Source organism: Bufo bufo, chromosome 8 (genome assembly GCF_905171765.1).
Source record: "Bufo bufo chromosome 8, aBufBuf1.1, whole genome shotgun sequence".
Lineage (NCBI taxonomy): Eukaryota > Metazoa > Chordata > Amphibia > Anura > Bufonidae > Bufo > Bufo bufo.
In genome coordinates this window covers 14,631,462-14,651,531 of record NC_053396.1, presented here as the reverse complement: position 1 = coordinate 14,651,531, position 20,070 = coordinate 14,631,462, and the positions used below count along the sequence as shown (strand labels likewise).

Sequence of the window (20,070 nt, the reverse complement as noted above, 5' to 3'; positions counted from 1 at the left end):
GCCAGCGACTGCAACAAGGTTATCTGGTGTAAATGAAGACAGACGAAACATTGCTGTTTAGGTGCATGGGTGGCCAGAGGATGTGCCTAATATTGTCAGGATATCAGATCAGTGGGGGTCCGACACCACTCCTGAACAGCTGTTTGAAGGGGCTGCAGCGCATGTTCAAGTGCTATCCTCTTCAATATTTATCTGCACACCTAGATTGTAGCAGCGGTGCAGTGTAATCACAGCTTCCTCTCCAATTCAAGTGAATGGGATGAACAACTATAACTACACTGCACCACTGATACCATCTAGTCCGCATACAGGTAAACATTGAAGAGGAAGCAGCAGTGCAGCCTCCTCAAACAGCTGATCGGCAGCAGTGAAGGAAGTCTGACAGATCTGATATTGATGAGCATACGTCAGTATTATGAAATCGGACAACCCCTTTATAAGGGTTTTCCATTAACATTTTTCTTTTAAGAATACTGGTCAGAAGGGGTTAAAATTCTAATAGAATGATTACTCGCCTATTTCTCACCAATCCTTCGTCGCTGCCATTTTGATACTGCTCTGGTCCTCACTACTCTTCACTTCCTGTCCCGACTCAACACATTTAGGCCACTGATTGGCAGCGGGACTGTAGCAGCACTGGAATGGTGGAGGTGAGTAATCATTCTTATTTTTTATTTTATTTTGCCCCTTCTGACTAGTAATGAGCGAACCCAAACTTTACAGGTTCAATGTTCGGGTGGTGTAGGAATTCCGTTAGGGGTTACATTATAACGGAATTCGTAGACGAAATGCAAAATGGAAGCCTTTAAGAGGCATTCCGTTTTGATCGGTCTGGTTTCCGTTATGCTTGGCCACAACCAGTGACCCTGCTGCCTCTATACCGCCATGACCAGCTTCACCCGCACCTACTGTGTCCTTCTCCCATACCATGTAGATTGTGGGCCCTCTCTCCTTCTGTACCAGTTTGTAACTAGTCTTGTTTATGCTTAGTGCAATTGTCTGTATTATGGAATGAATGGCACTATAATAATAAATAATAGTAAAATAGAGTTCTATTATGACGGATCAAAACCGAATGCCTCTTAAAGCCTTCCGTTTTGCATTCAGTCTACGAATTCCATCATAACAGAATTCCTACACCACATGAACACCGAACCAGAGTCTGCAAAGTTTGGCTGCGGGGGCATTATATCTACAGAAGGCACTGTGTGGGGCCACTATTTATACTGGAGGCACTGCAGGGGTTCAATAAAAAAAATAAAAAAAGCCTATGCAATTCATCCGTTTTAATGCCCAGAAAATGGAGGCACACATGGATGCAAAATGGCCATGAAAAACAGTGTATCCGTTTTTAAGAGCCCTGTCAATGTACCCTTATAGTCTATCTCTTAAACACTATGATGGAGACAGGGCCACCTCTCTCCCAAGAATGGAGGTCCCAGCCTAGCGTTTGTGGGAAACAATTTAACCTCATGGGGGAAACTCATAAAAATACACGTTAGAAGACATCACTGTGAGCCGAGTCTGTTCTTCCCTCATCAATTTTCTCTGTGATGTAATGAAACCTGTACCTTTAACCACACATTTCATTGGGTACAATCAGTCCCTACACTTTTTTTTATGCTAATATAGTAAATAAAAATAAAATATTGTTCAGATCAATAAAGATTCTCCTGCTCCACAACTAAAAGAAAACTAAATAAAAAGATATATATATATTTTTTTAAATCATTATTTTTGTGCCAAAATTCATGCTCACAGATTGGATCAGACAACATCGAACAATGTACAGGAAGTCCATTTACTATTTTTGTGTTTTTTCTTTCCCTTTTTTTTTTTCCTACGAAAGTATGAGGCGGCCACAGCGATGAGCGGTGAGTGCACTGGAGTTACAAAACTGTTGTTCACTAACTTTTTGTCGGACAAGTTGTAATAGGTAACACTGAAGATTTGGGCTTTTTTCTTTGTTTTTGTCATGAGCTTAAAACCCAACATGGGTTAATATAAATAGGTCATGTCTGGCACACACAGCAGCGGATCAGTTTAAAAATCAGTGTTAAAAAACCAATAGGCAAAAAAAGGATGGTGGCCTGTAGTCCAAGGTCCATCCATGGCTCCCGGTGAGCACAAGATTAGTCAGCAACTAATGTGTTAAATACAGCCAGGTACAAAACAAACAGTCTTCTACATCCAAGACTCCATGGCGAATGTCTATGTTTTCCTTTCAGTTTTGGAGGAAGGTGCAAATGTTCTTGTCCCCCTTGAGACTTGTAGCTCGTTTTCGCTGAGGTCTCATTCGTTTGGCACTTTTTTAATCTGGAAAATGACTGGTCTTTTTATTCAAAAGACATGAGATTAGTGGGAGCCTGCAGGAAGAGACAAGCAAAGAAGTTATGTTTTCCTATACACTAATGGAGCAGTTATACAAATCAGCATGCCATTAAGACATCATTACAGGATTCCTGAAGGTACATGAATATACTGGACATTATGGACACTTTGTGCTGATTTAGTTTTTTTTCTATAATTAATTTTGCTTACTAAATGCAAAAACGAGTAGCCTTTTAAATGGTCATAAAAAAAAAATTCCCATCATTTTGCTGTTGTAGATTTGTGATTTACTCTTTCACATAAATCAGGGGCGAGACGAAGCGTGGAGCGAAACGCGGGTCGGGCAGGATTATAAAGATTGCTCTGACTGTTTGCTATTGTCTTACGTTTCGATTGTGAAAAGAAGATTAAAGATAAGGAGGAAAGCCTTGGATGGTACAATTACGCAGGAACGGTTGCTGGTGACTTATAGTACTTCACTACTTGCGTATTTTCTGACATCCAACAGGAGCCCTGGATTGGTGATAGTGGGACCTGATAAATTGCTTATGTCTCCATAATTGGATGGGTCAAGGTTGAAGAGGTTTTATTCTTCTGGATATGGAACGCGCGGTCCCTCAAAAACACATGAAAATGAAGCTCTGGCTGATACATGAGAGCTAGTGAAGGAAGCAGCACCCTGGACACACAGACCTCACATGTATTACTGGGAGAGAAACAACGCAATGGGAAACGTCTGAAAACAGCACAATATATAAACCTATATCAGGGGGGTCTGAAAATGAATGAATGAAGATTTAATAGCCTACAGCCCTGTTAAAGGGAAACAGGTCCAGCAACATATAACGAGACTAGATTCCTGCTCCTTGTCAGAGCTGTTTTGTCTCTGTATCTTTCTCCTTTTTAAATTAACACATTGAAATAAAGAAAAGCTCAAGGCGATGAATGTTTGTTTGTAGCAGTCACTCAGATGTCACATTGCTGTGTGTGCAAGCAAATGATTCAGCTCACGGGATGGGACTTCCCTTTTCATAGAATTAACTTCATTTTGAATTGATGAGGCTAATTAACTAATTCTTCTGAGTGTCCTTTAGGGTCCATTCACACGTCCGTAAGTGTTTTGCGGATCCGCAAAGCACGGACACCTGCAATGTGCGATCCGCAATTTGCGGATCTGCACATCACAGACACTATAATAGAAAATGCCTTTACTGGTCCGCAATTGCGGACAAGAATAGGACATGTTCTATTTTTTCCAGGAACGAAATTGCGGATCCCGAAAAAACGGATGCGGATCCCAAAAAAACGGATGCGGATCCAGGAAATGTGGATTTGCATCCGTTCCAGCCCCATTGAAAGTGAATGGGGTATTATCTGCAGAGACGGATCCGCACCTATAATGCAAACACTTGTATCCGTTCAGAACGGATCCGTTTGCATTATTCTTTTTAAAAAAAAGTAAGTCAAAACGGATCCGTCCTGACTTACATTTAAAGTCAATGGGGGACGGATCCGTTTTCAATTGCACCATATTGTGTCAGTGAAAACGGATCCGTCCCCATTGACTTACATTGTAAGTCAGGACGGATCCGTTTGGCTCCGCATGGCCAGGTGGACACCAAAACGCTGCAAGCAGTGTTTTGGTGTCCGCATCCAGAGCGGAATGGAGGCGGAACGGAGCCAAACTGATGCATTCTGAACGGATCCTTATCCATTCAGAATGCATTGGGCTGAACTAATCCGTTTTGAACCGTTTGTGAGATCCCTGAAACGGATCTCACAAACGGAATTCAAAACGCCACTCTGAAAGTAGCCTTAAATGGATTCCACAAATTTGTAAAATCAGTCAGAAATTTCACTGGGGGCCCATGTCAAGTTTTGCAGTAGAGCCCTATGATATCTGTGTATGCCCTGGCTGGTGTTGTCTTCCATCTTCCTGGTATTTCAATATATGAGGTCATTATCTGTGGCTCTTTTCTTTCTATTTGGAAACGCTTTTAACAGAGGGCAGCCAGAAAAACATTCTGGGAGTATCTCATAAAAATAGAGATGAACAACAATACAATTTTGCATACAAGACGGCAAATTACGTGCACTTGACTAGAATCAGGACTCAAATTATACTGTAAATCTCATTACAAGGGACTCAAGCAGCGCAGCCGAACTGAGACGGCAACTCCCAGCGCTGGACCTGTAACCAAGCAAAGTATTGCAATTCTAACAGCACCACAGAGTATTTCAGATAAGAGGGTATATAATGCAGGGCTCTGTGATTCTGTAGTGCTTTATTCTCAGTAACGTCGCTCACACTTTCTTTTCTGAGAAAAACCCCTGCATTTCCCGTCCTCAGTGAGACCTGTGAGCACATTTCTTCCTTCAGTCTTCAAATGACTCCATATTGTTGGATGAAATGTTGGTTATCACTGAGTGCATACCTAGGATGAGGGCATCTGTACCTATGACACTGGCAGACCTGTTGCATGTGCGCTCGGCATCTGTGTTGGTCCCATGTTCCTATGTGCCCACATTGCTGAGAAAAATGAAGTTTTAAAATATGCAAATGAGCCTCTAGGAGCAACGGGGGCGTTACCATTACACCTAGAGTCTCTGCAATTGCCACTCCCCTTGCACTTTGATTTACAGGACCAGGTATGATCATGCTTACACTGCCTGGTCCTGTCAATCAAAGTGCAAGGGGCGTGGCAATTGCAGAGACAGCAGAGCCTCTAGGTGTAATGGTAACGCCCCCGTTGCTCCTAGAGGCTCATTTGCATATTTTAAAACTTCATTTTTCTCAGCAATGCGGGCACATAGGAACATGGGACCAACACAGATGTCTTCAGCTGCCAAGCGCACATGTAACAGGTCAGCCTGTGTCATAGGTACAAATCTGCTGACAGGTACCCTTTAGGGTCCATTCACACGTCCGTGAGTGTTTTGCGGATCCGCAAAACACGGACACTGGCAATGTGCATTCCGCAATTTGCGGACCGCACATTGCCGGTACTATAATAGAAAATGCCTAATCTTGTCCGCAATTGCGGACAAGAATAGGACATGTTCTATTTTTTTTTGGAAACGGAAGCACGGATGCGCAAATGCAGATCCGCAAATGCGGACAGCACATTCCGGCCCCATTGAAAATGAATGGGTCTGCACCCATTCCGCAAAATTGTGGAACGGATGCGGACCCATTTTGCGGACGTGTGAATGGACCCTGGGCAGGAAGCAAAGGTGTACTTACAATAACTGCAATCCTATGGGGCCCCATCCCAGACTGGCCTCTCCCCTTATGTTACTGGTGAGAACCTGTGCAGGGATACCCTCTACACAAGCCCTACAATGGTGGCAAGGTGTAGGAAGCATCAAATCCTCTTGTCTACAGTGGAGTGATGTCAACCAGCATCGGCAAGGGGGCATTTTACTCCTTCCTACTAAGCCCTTTTTCAGCTGTATATGCCCCTGACAAGAAGTGTTGACATGGGGTCACAGGCAGAGGAGCTCTTCTAGTAATTCTTATGTTATGTTCACAGCTATGACTAATAAATTGTGGGATTCATATAGAATAATTCCTCTTACCAGCTGCTCCGTGTCACTCACCGGCGGCCTGTTGCTTTTACATGCGTCGTCCAAGTGTTTGTGCCATAAAATTGCATGAAACCGGGAGCCAGTCTGGAACTTGTAAACATTTCCTGAAGAAGAAGGAGAAGTCATTAAAAAAAATAATACCGAGCAGCACAACCTTGTTCCTACAGCCGTGGGTGGACGCCTGACATAAGAGAATATGTTGAGAAGACCGCAGCGCTCTTCAGTATATGCAGCGGTAGTTTATTACGTAATCACCCCAAACCAATGTTTTAACTCCTCGCAGTCTTTCTCAAGCAATCGCAGTTATCCTATAGCTATGGCCACCGTCACATACTGGGAGCACGGCGGGGAGGAGAGTTTGCCTGGGGTTAGAAACAAGATACAACCTCCATGGACGGTCACTGGTTATTACAAGTGGAGGAATTCAGAGAGGAGCAGGCCTAAAAATCGGAGGGTGGGATGGGCGCTGTTGCTAGATAGATGTCCTTTTCCTATTTTTCTGTTTGGGAGGCAGCCTGCCTAGCAACAGCTGATGGGTAGAGTAGTGCACACCTGGCAGTAGTCTCATGAATTGGAAAGACTATATTCTGTAAGTCCAATACTGACCAATGTGTGTAACTGGCATGTACGCTCCAAGTTACTGGATAAAAAAAATAAATGATAATCAACGCCCGCACATCGATTGTATATACTTTCCATCATATCTTATGACCAATGAACACTTTCAGAATATATGGATTAGAAGCGTCCACCTGCTGTATATAAACACATTGAGATTTATCAAAACTAGAGTAAAATAGATTTGGCTTAGTTGCCCATAGCAACCAATCAGATTCCACCTTTCATTTTCCAAAGGAGCTCTGAAAAATAAAAGGTGAGATCTGTTTGGTTGCTATGGGCAGTTCTACTTTACACCAGTTTTGATAAATCTCCCTCCTCGTATCCAGCAACCACTTGCACAAATAAAGTCACGTAAGCCTTTATTAACCTCTTAAGGACACATGACGTACCGGTACGTCATGATGTCCTGGTACTTAAGGACACATGACGTACCGGTACGTCATGTGTTGTTCTGATCACTGCCGCCCGGCCGGCAGTGATCGGAACAAGGTGCACCTAGGCTAAATGCGCGGGGGGGGGGGTCCCGTGACCCCCCCCCCCCCCCCCCCCATGTCGGCGATCGCAACAAACCGCAGGTCAATTCAGACCTGCGGTTTGATGCGCTTTTTGCAGTTTCTGATCCCCGCGGTCCCTGACCGCGAGGATCAGAAACTTTATAATGTCAAAAATAGATCTGTATTCCCCCCCCCCCCTGCACCCATGAGTGATTTTAGCCCAGTGGGAGGTGCAGGGGGAGGGTTGCGGGCGGTGTGGGAGGCGGGCGGTGCGGCAGGCGGGATCGCGATCCCCCGCCCGCCTCCCCTTGAATGATCGTTGGTGGTTAGTGGGTATACCAGGGTGCCAGCACATTGCTGGCACCCTGGTATAAACGGCTGACATCTGCGATGCGATGTCAGCCGTTTAACCCTTTCCATACAGCGGTCCGTATGGACCGCTGTATGGAAAAAGTTAACAGTAAGAGGGAGCTCCCTCCCTCTCCCATCGGGGGGCTGCAGTGCCTTTGCAGCCCCCCGATGGGAGAGAGAGAGAGAGAGAGAGAGAGCTCCCAGACAGCCCCCCGACAGATCCCCTCCTTACCCTTCCCCGTCTGCGAAGTTCTGAGCAGACGGGGAAGGTTCCCATGGCAACAGGATGCTGTCCATGGTGCTGAACAGATCTGTGCTAAAGGCAGAGATCTGTTCAGACAAAGTGTGAGTGAAATACAGTACAGTACAATATATATTGTACTGTACTGTATTATACAGACATCAGACCCACTGGATCTTCAAGAACCAAGTGGGTCTGGGTAAAAAAAATGCTGGTCACTTTTTTGGAGTTTTTACTCTAGGGGTGCATCAGGGGGGCTTCAAATGGGACATGGTGTCAAAAAAACAGTCCAGCAAAATCTGCCTTCCAAAAACCGTATGGCATTCCTTTCCTTCTGCGCCCTGCCGTGTGCCCGTACAGAGGTTTACGACCACATGTGGGGTGTTTCTGTAAACTACAGAATCAGGGCCATAAATAATGAGTTTTGTTTGGCTGTTAACCCTTACTTTGTAACTGGAAAAAAAATATTAAAATAGAAAATCTGCCAAAAAAGTGAAATTTTGAAATTGTATCTCTATTTTCCATTAAATCTTGTGCAACACCTAAAGGGTTAACAAAGTTTGTAAAATCAGTTTTGAATACCTTGAGGGGTGTAGTTTCTTAGATGGGGTCACTTTTATGGAGTTTATAATCTAGGGGGGCTTCAAATGGGACATGGTGTCAAAAAAACAGTCCAGCAATCTCAGCCCTCCAAAAACCAAACGGCGCACCTTTCACTCTACGCCCTACTGTGTGCCCGTACAGTAGTTTACGGACACATATGGGGTGTTTCTGTAAACAGAGAGTCAGGGCAATAAAGATACATATGTAAAATCAGTTTTGAATACCTTGAGGGGGTGTAGTTTCTTAGATGGGGTCACTTTTAGGGAGTTCCTCCTCTAGGGGTGCATCAGGGGCGTTCAAATGGGACATGGTGTAAATAAACCAGTCCATAAAAATCAGCCTTCCAAAAACCATACGGCGCACCTTTCACTCTACGCCCAGTAGTTTACGGCCACATATTGGGTGTTTCTGTAAACGGCAGAGTCAGGGCAATAAAGATAGTCTTGTTTGGCTGTTAACCCTTGCTTTGTTAGTGGAAAAAATGGGTTAAAATGAAAAATTAGACAAAAAAAATGAAATTCTCAAATTTCCTCCCCATTTGCCAATAACTCTTGTGCAACACCTAAAGGGTTAACAACGTATGCAAAATCAGTTTTGAATACCTTGAGGGGTGTAGTTTCTTAGATGGGGTCATTTTTGGGTGGTTTCTATTATGCAAGCCTCGCAAAGTGACTTGAGACCTGAACTGGTCCCTAAAAATTTAGTTTTTGTAAATTTCTGAAAAATTTCAAGATTTGCTTCTAAACTTCTAAGCCTTATAACATCCCCAAAAAATAAAATATCATTCCCAAAACAATTCAAACATGAAGTAGACATATGGGGAATGTAAAGTCATCACAATTTTTGGGGGTATTACTATGTATTACAGAAGTAGAGAAACTGAAACTTTGAAATTTGCAAATCTTTCCAAATTTTTGTTAAATTAGGTATTTTTTGGTGCAAAAAAAATTTTTTTTTTTACTTCATTTTACCAGTGTCATGAAGTACAATATGTGACAAAAAAACAATCTCAGAACGGCCTGGATAAGTCAAAGCGTTTTAAAGTTATCAACACTTAAAGGGACACTGGTCAGATTTGCAAAAAATGGCCTGGTCCTAAGGTGTAAAAAGGCTGTGTCCTTAAGGGGTTAAAGAACGAAAGTTAAAAACAGAATGTGCACATCGTGTAACGCTGACGCGTTTCGGACTGACAGAGTCCTTAGGCGTAGCATGAATTACCAGCAGACGTACACGAATAAATACACATAAAAATGCAACTGCTCATCGATACACACATGGCTCCATCTCCATGGGAAGGCCCCTGTGATAATACGAGGCACGATGACACCATGGAGGTGGAGATACAGAGATACTTCTATCAACTGTAATTAGTGTTCAGTGAATGGAGCTTCAGATCCCAGGTCAATTAATTCAAAACTTTGTTTGAATGCGGAGATTAGTCTCCGTACAGCATTCAAATGTACGGGCTCTGGCGAGGCAAATTTGTTGTGACCGAAGTCTTGCGGGACTTCAGTGAATAACTTGAGATTTGATTTTTAAAGCACGGATCAGAAGTTAAAGTTTAAAAATCAATGACCAAAGTTTATTCGCCGAAGTCTCGCGATTCTTCGGGAATAACTAACGTCGCCTTGCCAGAGCCCATACGTTTTTATGCTGTGCGGAGATGGGTCGCGTGGGGACACTTGCTGCAGACTGCAGGCAGCAGGACCCGAAGCTCCCAGCATGATGTCATCACACTGGGAGCACAGGTCCTGCTGCCTTCAGTGAGGGGCGAGGGTATTTGCATGTGCAAGTGGTGAGGTGAATATATTTAGTTTTTATTTTAACCCCTGAAAAGCCTTTTTTTTACACAGTGAACCTGTTTTTAACAGTTGTTAGGTGCACTCCTGTCTAAATGGCCATTAAAAATGGTCCTATTGATTTCAACAGGGTCCGTCTGGCTGTGAAAACAGCCAAAAATAAGACTATTTTGTGACGGTCACTATTCACTGGCCGTAAAAAAAAAAAAGTAACATGATTAGTCCCTCAGACTATTTGGTTCTTAAACTGACGTTTTTCATGTTCATGTGAATGAGGCCTAAAGCAGGAAATCTCTCAACTGTTTCTTTTAGCCATTAAACCCAATCCAAGGTGTATCTTGCATTACTGAGACTGCCTGTAGCTGTCCTTCCTTCCAAGCCACACGCACAGGGTATTGATCGGTCAAACAGCGGCCTGATTAGGTGAATAAGGCTGATCACAATAGAAAGGGATTATTAGTCTAAGTTATCATTTGAGGGACCTGCCAAATTAATTACGATTTCTGGCTCTTGATGAGATTGAGGCGTAAAGGGTGTTGGCCAGGCAGCAGCGCTGTCTACAAGGGATTTTCCAACCTCCATACTGACAGTCATAACTTGCAGGGTCATTGTATTATGTATTTGGGTGCAATCTGCTAGTTCTGTTAGACAGAGCGCCACCTTGTGGCTGCCATACATGTACACCAGTAAAGTGCAGCAATTATACGGGCAGCAGATTATAAAACCTGTCTTAGGCTACTTTCGCACTAGCGTTTTTGCTGGATCCGGCAGGGTTCAGCAAAAATGCTTCCGTTACTGATAATACAACCATCTGCATTCGTTATGAACGGATGCAGTTGTATTATCTTTAACATTGTCATGACAGATCGTCATGAACTCCATTGAGAGTCAATGGGGGACGGATCAGTTTTCTATTGTGTCAGAGAAAACGTATCTGTCCCCATTGACTGGCATTGTGGGTCCTGACGGATCCGTTTTGCTCTGCATCCCATGACGGAAAGAAAACTGCAGCATGCCCGGTATGGGAATGCAACCTTTTTGGAGCACTCTGTTCTGTTCAGTTACGTTTTGTTCCCATTGACAATGAATGGGGACAACATGGAAGCGTTTTTCTCCGGTACTGAGATCCTATGGCGGATCTCAATAGCAGAAAATATTAACACTAGTGTGAAAGTAGCCTTAGCCAAGTCCTTCTCTGACGGTGTAACAGCAGAAGAGGGTAATTTGGTGTTTGCCGGTACAGACAGAATTCTACAGTTAGAATACAGGTACAGTTACATTTGCTTAGTAAATCTTAACGCTTGCAGTGTTTGTGGGACTTTTGAGCCTTGAGACTCATCTATTCTATAGGCTCCCTTACGGTGGATAGTGAACCAAGGTCTAAATCCATGTGAAGTGCAATTAGCATTTAAAGGGGTATTCTGGTTATGTAAATAGGATAGGGGATAACTATTAGATCATGGGTACCTAGCACTGGGACCCCCAATCATGAGAAAAGGGACTGTAGTGGGAGCCCCCTACAATCAACACAGCATCTGGCCAGGCATACATGTGGCCGCCCCATCTATTTCTATGGGAGTTCAGGAGATAGCCAAGTGCAGCGCTCAGTTAGTTCCAAAACTCGCATACAAATAAATGGGGCAGCTACTCCGTTGATTTCAGGGGTGCTCTGTCTATAACCTCTGTTCTCATCATTGGCAGTGCCAGTGCTAGGCATCCACCGACCTAATAGTTATCCCATAACCGGAATACCCCTTTAATAAAGGCTCTCAGTCATGAAATGAGTCTGTAATAGAAGGAAGATCTGTGCTGTCCGCATCTGTGCGTGCATTCTGCAAATTACAGCCCATGTCCTATTCTTTTCCTTCAGTAGTTTCTCCCTCTTCAATGGAGTTAGAAGGATATAGAGTATACGCCCCCCTCTTGTAGAGCGTACGCCCCCCTCTTGTAGAGCCTACGCCCCCCCTCTTGTAGAGCGTACGCCCCCCTCTTGTAGAGCCTACGCCCCCCTCTTGTAGAGCCTACGCCCCCCTCTTGTAGAGCCTACGCCCCCCTCTTGTAGAGCCTACGCCCCCCTCTTGTAGAGCCTACGCCCCCCTCTTGTAGAGCCTACGCCCCCCTCTTGTAGAGCCTACGCCCCCCTCTTGTAGAGCCTACGCCCCCCTCTTGTAGAGCGTACGCCCCCCCTCTTGTAGAGCGTACGCCCCCCTCTTGTAGAGCGTACGCCCCCCTCTTGTAGAGCCTACGCCCCCTCCTTCCCACAATAAAAAGCGCAAGAAATCACATTCTGTGGGGATATCTCCATGTGACATCTCTTCTTTCCCCCTCATATTCTGAGCCTGAGTGGGAGTCACCTATTTCATGCCAGGGGGACACTAATATATTTGAGCTCAGGGTACATGAGAATCACTAATCCATACTGTATCTTCTCCTCCTCACGCTGGAGCCAGTCTGCCCAGTATCAGTTTGCCTTTCACACAGAGCAGAACCAGTTCCTTCTTGATACTTATCTGCAGATTTAATATACTGCTTGCTGTAAAACATTTATTTTATGCAATTTGTGCCTGAGATGGATTATGTCATCTATGAAGCAATCCCTGCGGACACGGGACGTGCTATGTGACACTACTCACCTTTATCAGGGTTGTTGAGCTGGAAAATATTTGGATGCTCTGGGTCATCTGGTAAAACCACCATCCATCCCAATACTGACACTTTCTTACTGGGTGTAGACTTGTACTGGAAATACCAAACAAGGAGCAATTAATAAGATCTCCCTCCATGAAATTTCCAAAAAGGTACCATTTCCCTATAGAATAATAAAAAAACACAACTTGGGCATATACAGTAGGCCTCTTGTGTGAAGGTCTAATATGCCTAGCTGCCATTAAGGAGTTATCCTGAGGTCCTTGTCCAGTAAGGGAGCTGTGAGGTCCGCCATTCAAGGAGATCTGGACCACGGGCAGCAAACATATAAAATACCAAAGCTTGTGCAGTGTTTGTATATGTACCTAGTCATAGGTTGGAGCCTGAAGTCATGCACCTGCCAGGAGTGGGCACATTCCGAATTAGACTATGGGACTTCATGATCCTTTCTGATGTGTGGCCGCTATAACAGTGCTATGCTATAGAGCAGGGATCAGCAACCTGCAGCACTCCAGGTGTTTTGAAACTACGACTCCCAGAATGCTCCATTCACTTTTATAGGAGTTATAAGAACAGCCAAGCATGTTTGCATGCTGGGAGTTGTAGTTTCACAGCAGCTGGAGTGCTGAAGGTTGCTGATCCCTGCTATAGAGAGTGCATGTAATTGTGCGAGGCCTCGTGGCCACGCTTTACAGCGGCCTGTACACGCCTCTGAGGATTTAATTTGCCAGATGTGTGAAGACTGCACCACACAATCCTCTGCATCCGAGCCACAGCAGCAGCAGCTATCCTCATAACTAAGCAGCCGCTGTGGTGTTAGGTCACTTCCATATATGCGTTTTTTGGCCCCTGTGCTGTCATTTTATTTGCAGACCCATTATTTTCAATAGGTCTGTGGTCCCCATAGTCTATCTTTTTGCGGAACGGGTCTACAGATGCGGAAAGCATGTATTTTCTGCATCTGTAAATCCGTTCCACAAAAGGGTAGAATATGTCCTATACCTGTCCATAAAATGCAGACCGCAGACCCATTGAAGTCAAGGGGTCCCCAAAAAATGCAGATGCAACACGGACCGCATGTGCATTTTGTGGATATGGCCTTAGGCCTCTTTCACACTTGCGTTGTCCGGATCCGTCGTGTACTCCATTTGCCGGAGGTGCCCGCCGGATCCGTAACACCGCAAGTGAACTGAAAGCATTTGAAGACGGATCCGTCTTCAAAATGCGTTCAGTGTTACTATGGCAGCCAGGACGCTATTAAAGTCCTGATTGCCATAGTAGTAGTGGGGAGCAGTATACTTACCGTCCGTGCGGCTCCCGGGGCGCTCCAGAATGACGTCAGAGCGCCCCATGCGCATGGATGACGTGATCCATGCGATCACGTCATCCATGCGCGTGGGGCGCCCTGACGTCACTCTGAAGCGCCCAGGAAGCCGCACGGACTGTAAGTATACTGCTTCCCCACTACACTTTACCATGGCAAACAGGACTTTAGCGTCCTGGCAGCCATGGTAACCATTCAGAAAAAGCTAAACGTCTGATCCGGTAATGCGCCGAAACGACGTTTAGCTTAAGGCCGGATCCGGATTAATGCCTTTCAATGGGTATTAATTCCGGATCCGGCTTTGCGGCAAGTGTTCAGGATTTTTGACCGGAGCAAAAAGCGCAGCATGCTGCGGTATTTTCTCCGGCCAAAAAACTTTCCGGTCCAGAACTGAAGACATCCTGATGCATCCTGAATGGATTTCTCTCCATTCAGAATGCATGGGGATAATCCTGATCAGGATTCTTCCGGCATAGAGCCCCGACGACGGAACTCTATGCCGGAAGACAATAACGCAAGTGTGAAAGAGCCCTTAGTCAGAGATTACAATTAGTGTAACTAATCTACGGCAGCAGAAGTGTCACATGGGGGTCTCCTCACCAGCACAGGGGCAAGCTCTCTTGGAACACAAGACAGGGGTTCATATAAAATAGAGATTGATTTATTATTATTTGCTTAATCCCCCCCCCCCCAACATATGGCTCCCTAGCTAGCCATCTATCACCTCATCCCGGCTGTACTTCTGACCTCAATGAAAACTTTTTCCCAGATGTTGGTTGCTAAATCTGAATGGCTCCACTGCTTGTAGCAGGCCCCATCTTTCTATTTGCCCATGGCACTGCTCATCCTGGGCTTCCAGGTTCACAAATAGAATTTGGACTTGTAGGCTTATAGAAATATAACTCTGCACAAAGGTGTAAGTTTTGTGATCTCTAAAAAGCTGGGTGACAGTCATTTGTTTTAACCATTGGTATAAAGCCTTTGTTATATCAAGTACATTTTGCAATGGCTGAAGAGGATGTTGAGACGTCTCAGACAGAGGACGTGAGGAGGATATACTTCAGGGGGGACGCTCTTCCAGCTGTAATACTCACATTCTTTCTTTCATTGCCTCTTAAAGACTTGGCCCCAAAGTAGAGAAGTGTAGATCCTGTAAGTGTCACCCAATACCGTGTCCACGAGGAGAGCTAACACACAAAAATGGAAAATTAAAGGGTTACTCCATTTTCACCTTTGAAAATCAATTACATTCTATGATGAAGTGCATTGTGAGGCATGTAAAATGCCTGGTCTTAAAGGGGTCCTCTCACTTCAGCAAATAGCATTTATCATGTAGAGGAAGTTAATACAAGGCACTTACTAATGTTTTGTGATTGCCCATATTGCCTCCTTTGGTGGCTAGATTAATTTTTCTATCACATTCTGCACAGCTCGTTTCCATGGTTGCAACCACCTTGCAATGGTCGTGCTTGCTTGCTTGGTGGATCTCCTCGTGCGGCTTTGCGAATAACTATCCTCGACTCATCGGAGCCCGTACATTCTAATACTGTACAGAGATGGATCTCCGTACAGTAGTAATCCGAAGTCTTGAACAAAGCGACTTCGAATGTACCTTCACTCAACACTAGTTACGACCACCCTGAAATCCATCAACAATGGTCGTGCTGACACACTATAGGAAAAGGCGCTGGCCTCTCTGGTGGCTGGGACTGCGGGAAATCACATAGCTGGTGCCGTTTCCTATAGTGTGCAAGCACGACCAACTGCTCAGCCAGGGCATGCTGGTGCACTCACTGTCATGTTTCCCTCCGGTACTGCACTGCACAGCAGTTATCAGAGTCCCAGTTATTTCTGTGCGGTTCTGTAGATCTTGTGCTCATATATCAATGCTTTTGACTCCCTGGGCAAGTTCTGCGGTGTAGTGTTTGTAGCTGCCACTAAATGCCTGATGTATGGAGCCTCCATACAAATCTTGTGTATAAGGCCTCATGCACACGGCCATTGTGCGGTCATTCCGTGCATTGGGGGCCGCAATATGCAGTCCCCAATGCACGGGCAATGTCCGTGCGGCGGCTGGGACGGATCGAGACCAATTCAATTTGGATGGGTCTGTGATCCGTCCGCAAAGCAAAAAAAATAGAACATATTCTAGTTTTTTGCGGTGCGGAGGCACAGACAGAAACACCATGGAAGCACTCCGTAGTGCTTCCGTGCCTCCGTTCTGCACCACAGCTCCGGATTGCGGACCCATTCAAGTGCATGGGTCCGCATCCATGATGTGGGGAGCACATGGCCGATGCCCGCATATTGCCCGGACGGTGTTCATAAGGCCTAAAGGTGGACCTCCCAGACATACAGACCGGATCAATCCTCAGAATAGTTCATCAATATCAGATTAAATCCCCCCCCCCCCCACTCAGCTGTTTGAACGCAGGATGGAAAAATGGCATTCATTTAGCGGTCAAAAACCGCCAGAGCAAATCTATGTGTGAAGGAAGCTTAAGGGAGGTTTCACACTCAGTGGGTTTTTGTTTTTACACATTTTTCCGGCTGTTTCTTTTTTTTTTTTTTTTTTTGAGGGCCTGGGGCATAGTGTCTTGTAGAAAGGGTTTGCAATTCATGCGTTTCTATTTAAAATTGCAAACCCTATATTTAAAATCACAGACTGTGATAAAATACCAAAAAGAAAAACTGCACTAAAAATTGCAAAAAAAAAAAAAAACACAAAGCAAAACGATGTGGGCCCTAGATCATCAAGACAGGCGTCTGCTTTGCTGATGTTGATGTCATTTAGGATATGTCTCCTCCGGCAGTCTGTGCGCTGGAATGAAATCTATGGCCGCTGGCCATATGGACCTGCCCACACACTGGCCTCGCCATGTTTAATTGGCAAGGACAGCGTAAAATGCCAATTGTGATTAGAAAAGTTGCCAATCAGGTGGATTTGTGACTTTTTTAATGCTAAAAAGCGGTGTGAGCGAATAATGAATTTACCCTGTAGTGTTCGAGCACCCTAATACATTTTTATTCCTGAGTACCTCACAAATAGCATCACATACAATAGTTGGTAGGTGCCCTCTTGTGGCTGTCGCTTAGTAATACAAGGTCTAATTATTCTGTATTTGGAGCGCCATCTAGTGGCTGTGTTTCAAACTGCTACTAAAAATATATAAGACTTTACCGTGGGCTTTTTCCCTTCTTTGAGTAAGGTTTTTCTTCTGAGTGGCCCTTCCATAGAAATGGCTCCAGATGAACTTCCCAGAATGCAGCTGCATGCACCCGATGGCCTGTACCAAGTAAAAGGAGAGAAAATGATCCATCTCATTAACGCAGCATTTCTAATTATAAACTGTAGTGTAGAAATGTGTGGGCAGAGGCCGGTCCTGTCTAGCAGATATCATCTGTCTCTTCTGGGTGATGGTCAGTACTTCATGTCTGGTGTCCAGTTTGAACTGTCATAATAACACCTGGAACTGTGATGGTGGATGCTCAGGCTCTGTTCACACCTTGTTTTTTTCGTTACAAGCTCCTGCATGTCAGATTGTCACCACATTGTGCGGCTTCAATATTCTAGTGACACTGCCTATCCTAAGACCCATTTCTGGGGATGTCACATGTGCCCCTTTATTGTATCAGGGTCCATAGATGCAGCACTGCCATATGCACAGACCATGTCCAGCTAGCTTCAGGGGAGAAGAACCCTGAAGTATGAATGATGTAATATGCAGCGGCAGCATGCCACCATCTTTTATGGATTAAGAAAAAAAAGGAAAAGCTCTGTGTACGTCCATGTAGAATCGGAGGGCTCCCCGATCTGTATAGACGCCACGTTACAGGTCTGTACACAGAACTTTAACAAGGCCACGTATGAGATACCTTGTGATCAGGAGTGAGGACTGTACTCACCGCCCCCTGGCCACTCCGGTCTGTATCCAGGCACTGGTGCGTTCAGAGCGTGTGGAGCTGGAAGAGAAAATACACGATACATGTGCGCTGCGGAGGCTGCACCTCAACACTTTAGTACAGACAGGACACAACATACAGTACAGTCTAATAAGCCGATCCGCTAAAAATAAGACCACCGGCGGGGACTGTCCTCTCCTGATTAAAGGGGTTTTTCCAAATTGGAACTGTATGACGTGTCAATAGAAAAAGTCACAGGCACTGGTGGTTGCTGAGATTCCCGCTCCTCACTATCCCAGCAATGGGGCAGGTTTGGTCCTAGTTGTCCATGGAGATGTGGTTGAGATAAATGAACCACAACACTCTGCCGATTCTGGCGGGCAGCGTACACCAATGGCACCGGACATACCACACTGACTTTCTATGGGGTCCACTGGGTTCCACCAAGGTATCTGCTATTTTGACAGAAAAGATAAGGCAAAATAAAGGACTGTGATGTGAGCCTTACACAATTACTCCGTGCTCTTTCTGAGCAGTTTCCATTCATTTCAATGAGCAAGAACACATTTCAATGTGTCAAAAATGTGATTCTTTAGGCCAGTGATGGCTAACCTCCGGCACTCCAGCTGTGGTGAAACTACGACTCCCAGCATGCTCCATTCATTTCTATGGAGTTCTGAGAACAGCCAAGCAAGTGTACATCTGTAATGACCCAGAGTGCCATTACCACTCCTTTTCATACCTTGCTACTACCATTTCCTATGTGCTAATACCTGTCATTCAATGCATTTCATGTTATCGTCTGATAATGTGCATATATACTCCAAGTAATTGTTATGTTCATGTAATGTGCCTGGTTACCACCAGGTGGCAGCAACACTTGGCAGTGCTAGTAGCAGGGAATGGACTGGGTTGTCCTTTCTCTCTCTCCCTCTAGAGGGAGAAAGAGAGGGGGAATTAGTTTGTAGTGAGTCAGTCTAGCTTAGCCCCTGTCTGGGGAAGCAGCAGGTTTTCGTCCCTCCTGGGCGAGCCTGCAATGAGAGTCTTGCTTTAACCCTCCTAAGGGAGAGGTTATGTGTAGGCCAGCAGAGCACTGACTGCAGGTTCTGCCTGCAAAAAGGACTATATGGTTGCATGTCCCCTCCTGGGCTTGCATTGCCTTCACCAGGGACGTAACTATAGGGGAAGCAGGGGAAGCGGCTGCTTTGGGGCCCTGACCCAGAAGAGGGCCCATCCAGGAGGAGCAGGACTAAAAGATTTTATCAGGGCCCCCTCAACAGTATTACACAATGAAATTATATACAGTGACAGTGTAGAAAACGGATGGAACAGCTGCCGGGCCTGGTCTGAGAGAGCGATCTTTACTAGCCACAGGAATGGGGGCGGCCTGAAAGGAAGGGGTTGCGAAAAAATTACTGGGGGAGGTGGGCCCCATTCAAAAATTTGCTGTGGGGCCTAATCATTTCTAGCTACGCCACTGGCCTTCACCCAAGCTGAGCTAAAGCTTGAGGTACTAAATACCAGGACAAGAAGTTCCTAGGAATACATACAGAGAAAGAGACTACTACTATTGCTAACATAGCACAGCTGAGAAAGCTACAGCATAGCAGGGCTGAGATTGTTTGCAGAAGTATTTTCCTGCTGAAACCTATAGGAAACCAAGATAAAGTCTGGGAACTGTATGGATTACCGTTTATGCCAAGTAAAAGCAACTGTTCAATGTTTACCAAGTCTGGACTCAACCTTTGTTCTACCCCATCCAAGTTCTTCATCCCCTTTTGAACTGCCTCGGTCGACCACATCTGCGATCCACCCGTATTCAGGTAGGAGCACCGTGACACAAGTGCTATACAACATCTCCAGGGATACTGTGGCCTATTCAACACCACTCTAGCCTTCCTACATTACTATCTACAAAGGGGACTCCATAGTCCCATTTTTTTAACCGCAACTGGCGTCACGTTTACGTGCTCTATAAGAGGGACATATTTTGTAGAAACCTCCTAAGGGGCAAGGAATACCCCAGACGCTGGACCCGGCCGTTGCACATTTTGGGAGTCGTAGTTTTACCACAGCTGGAGTGCTGGGTTAGCCATCACAGGTTTAGGCAGAAGGCATTACTGGTGACCACAACGTTCCTTCCGTGTCACAAAGAGAAATGACAGTGTG

The 20,070-nt window shown here is 45.2% G+C and overlaps 1 protein-coding gene and 1 long non-coding RNA gene across 7 annotated transcripts in view; one reads left to right on the top strand and one right to left on the bottom strand.

Annotated features, from left to right (window-relative positions):
* The window catches only part of LOC121009380, a 98,317-nt gene that overhangs the window by 39,834 nt on the left and 38,413 nt on the right, over positions 1 to 20,070 (top strand). The gene's annotated exons all lie outside the window — the stretch shown is intronic.
* Positions 1,743 to 20,070, bottom strand: part of RALGPS1 (Ral GEF with PH domain and SH3 binding motif 1) — a 351,272-nt gene continuing 332,944 nt past the window's right edge. For 4 of the 6 annotated variants that reach the window (XM_040442455.1, XM_040442458.1, XM_040442460.1 and 1 more), the window contains 6 exons: positions 17,905 to 17,961; positions 17,180 to 17,285; positions 15,093 to 15,185; positions 12,662 to 12,767; positions 5,911 to 6,023; positions 1,743 to 2,366 (listed from right to left, as the gene is read on the bottom strand). In XM_040442455.1, the coding sequence (XP_040298389.1) occupies positions 2,337 to 2,366; positions 5,911 to 6,023; positions 12,662 to 12,767; positions 15,093 to 15,185; positions 17,180 to 17,285; positions 17,905 to 17,961 (505 nt within the window). In that variant the 3' untranslated portion in view covers positions 1,743 to 2,336. Of the gene's footprint in view, positions 2,367 to 5,910; positions 6,024 to 12,556; positions 12,768 to 15,092; positions 15,186 to 17,179; positions 17,286 to 17,904; positions 17,962 to 20,070 lie in introns of those variants that run through there. The other 2 variants (XM_040442457.1, XM_040442459.1) reach the window with 2 other exon arrangements.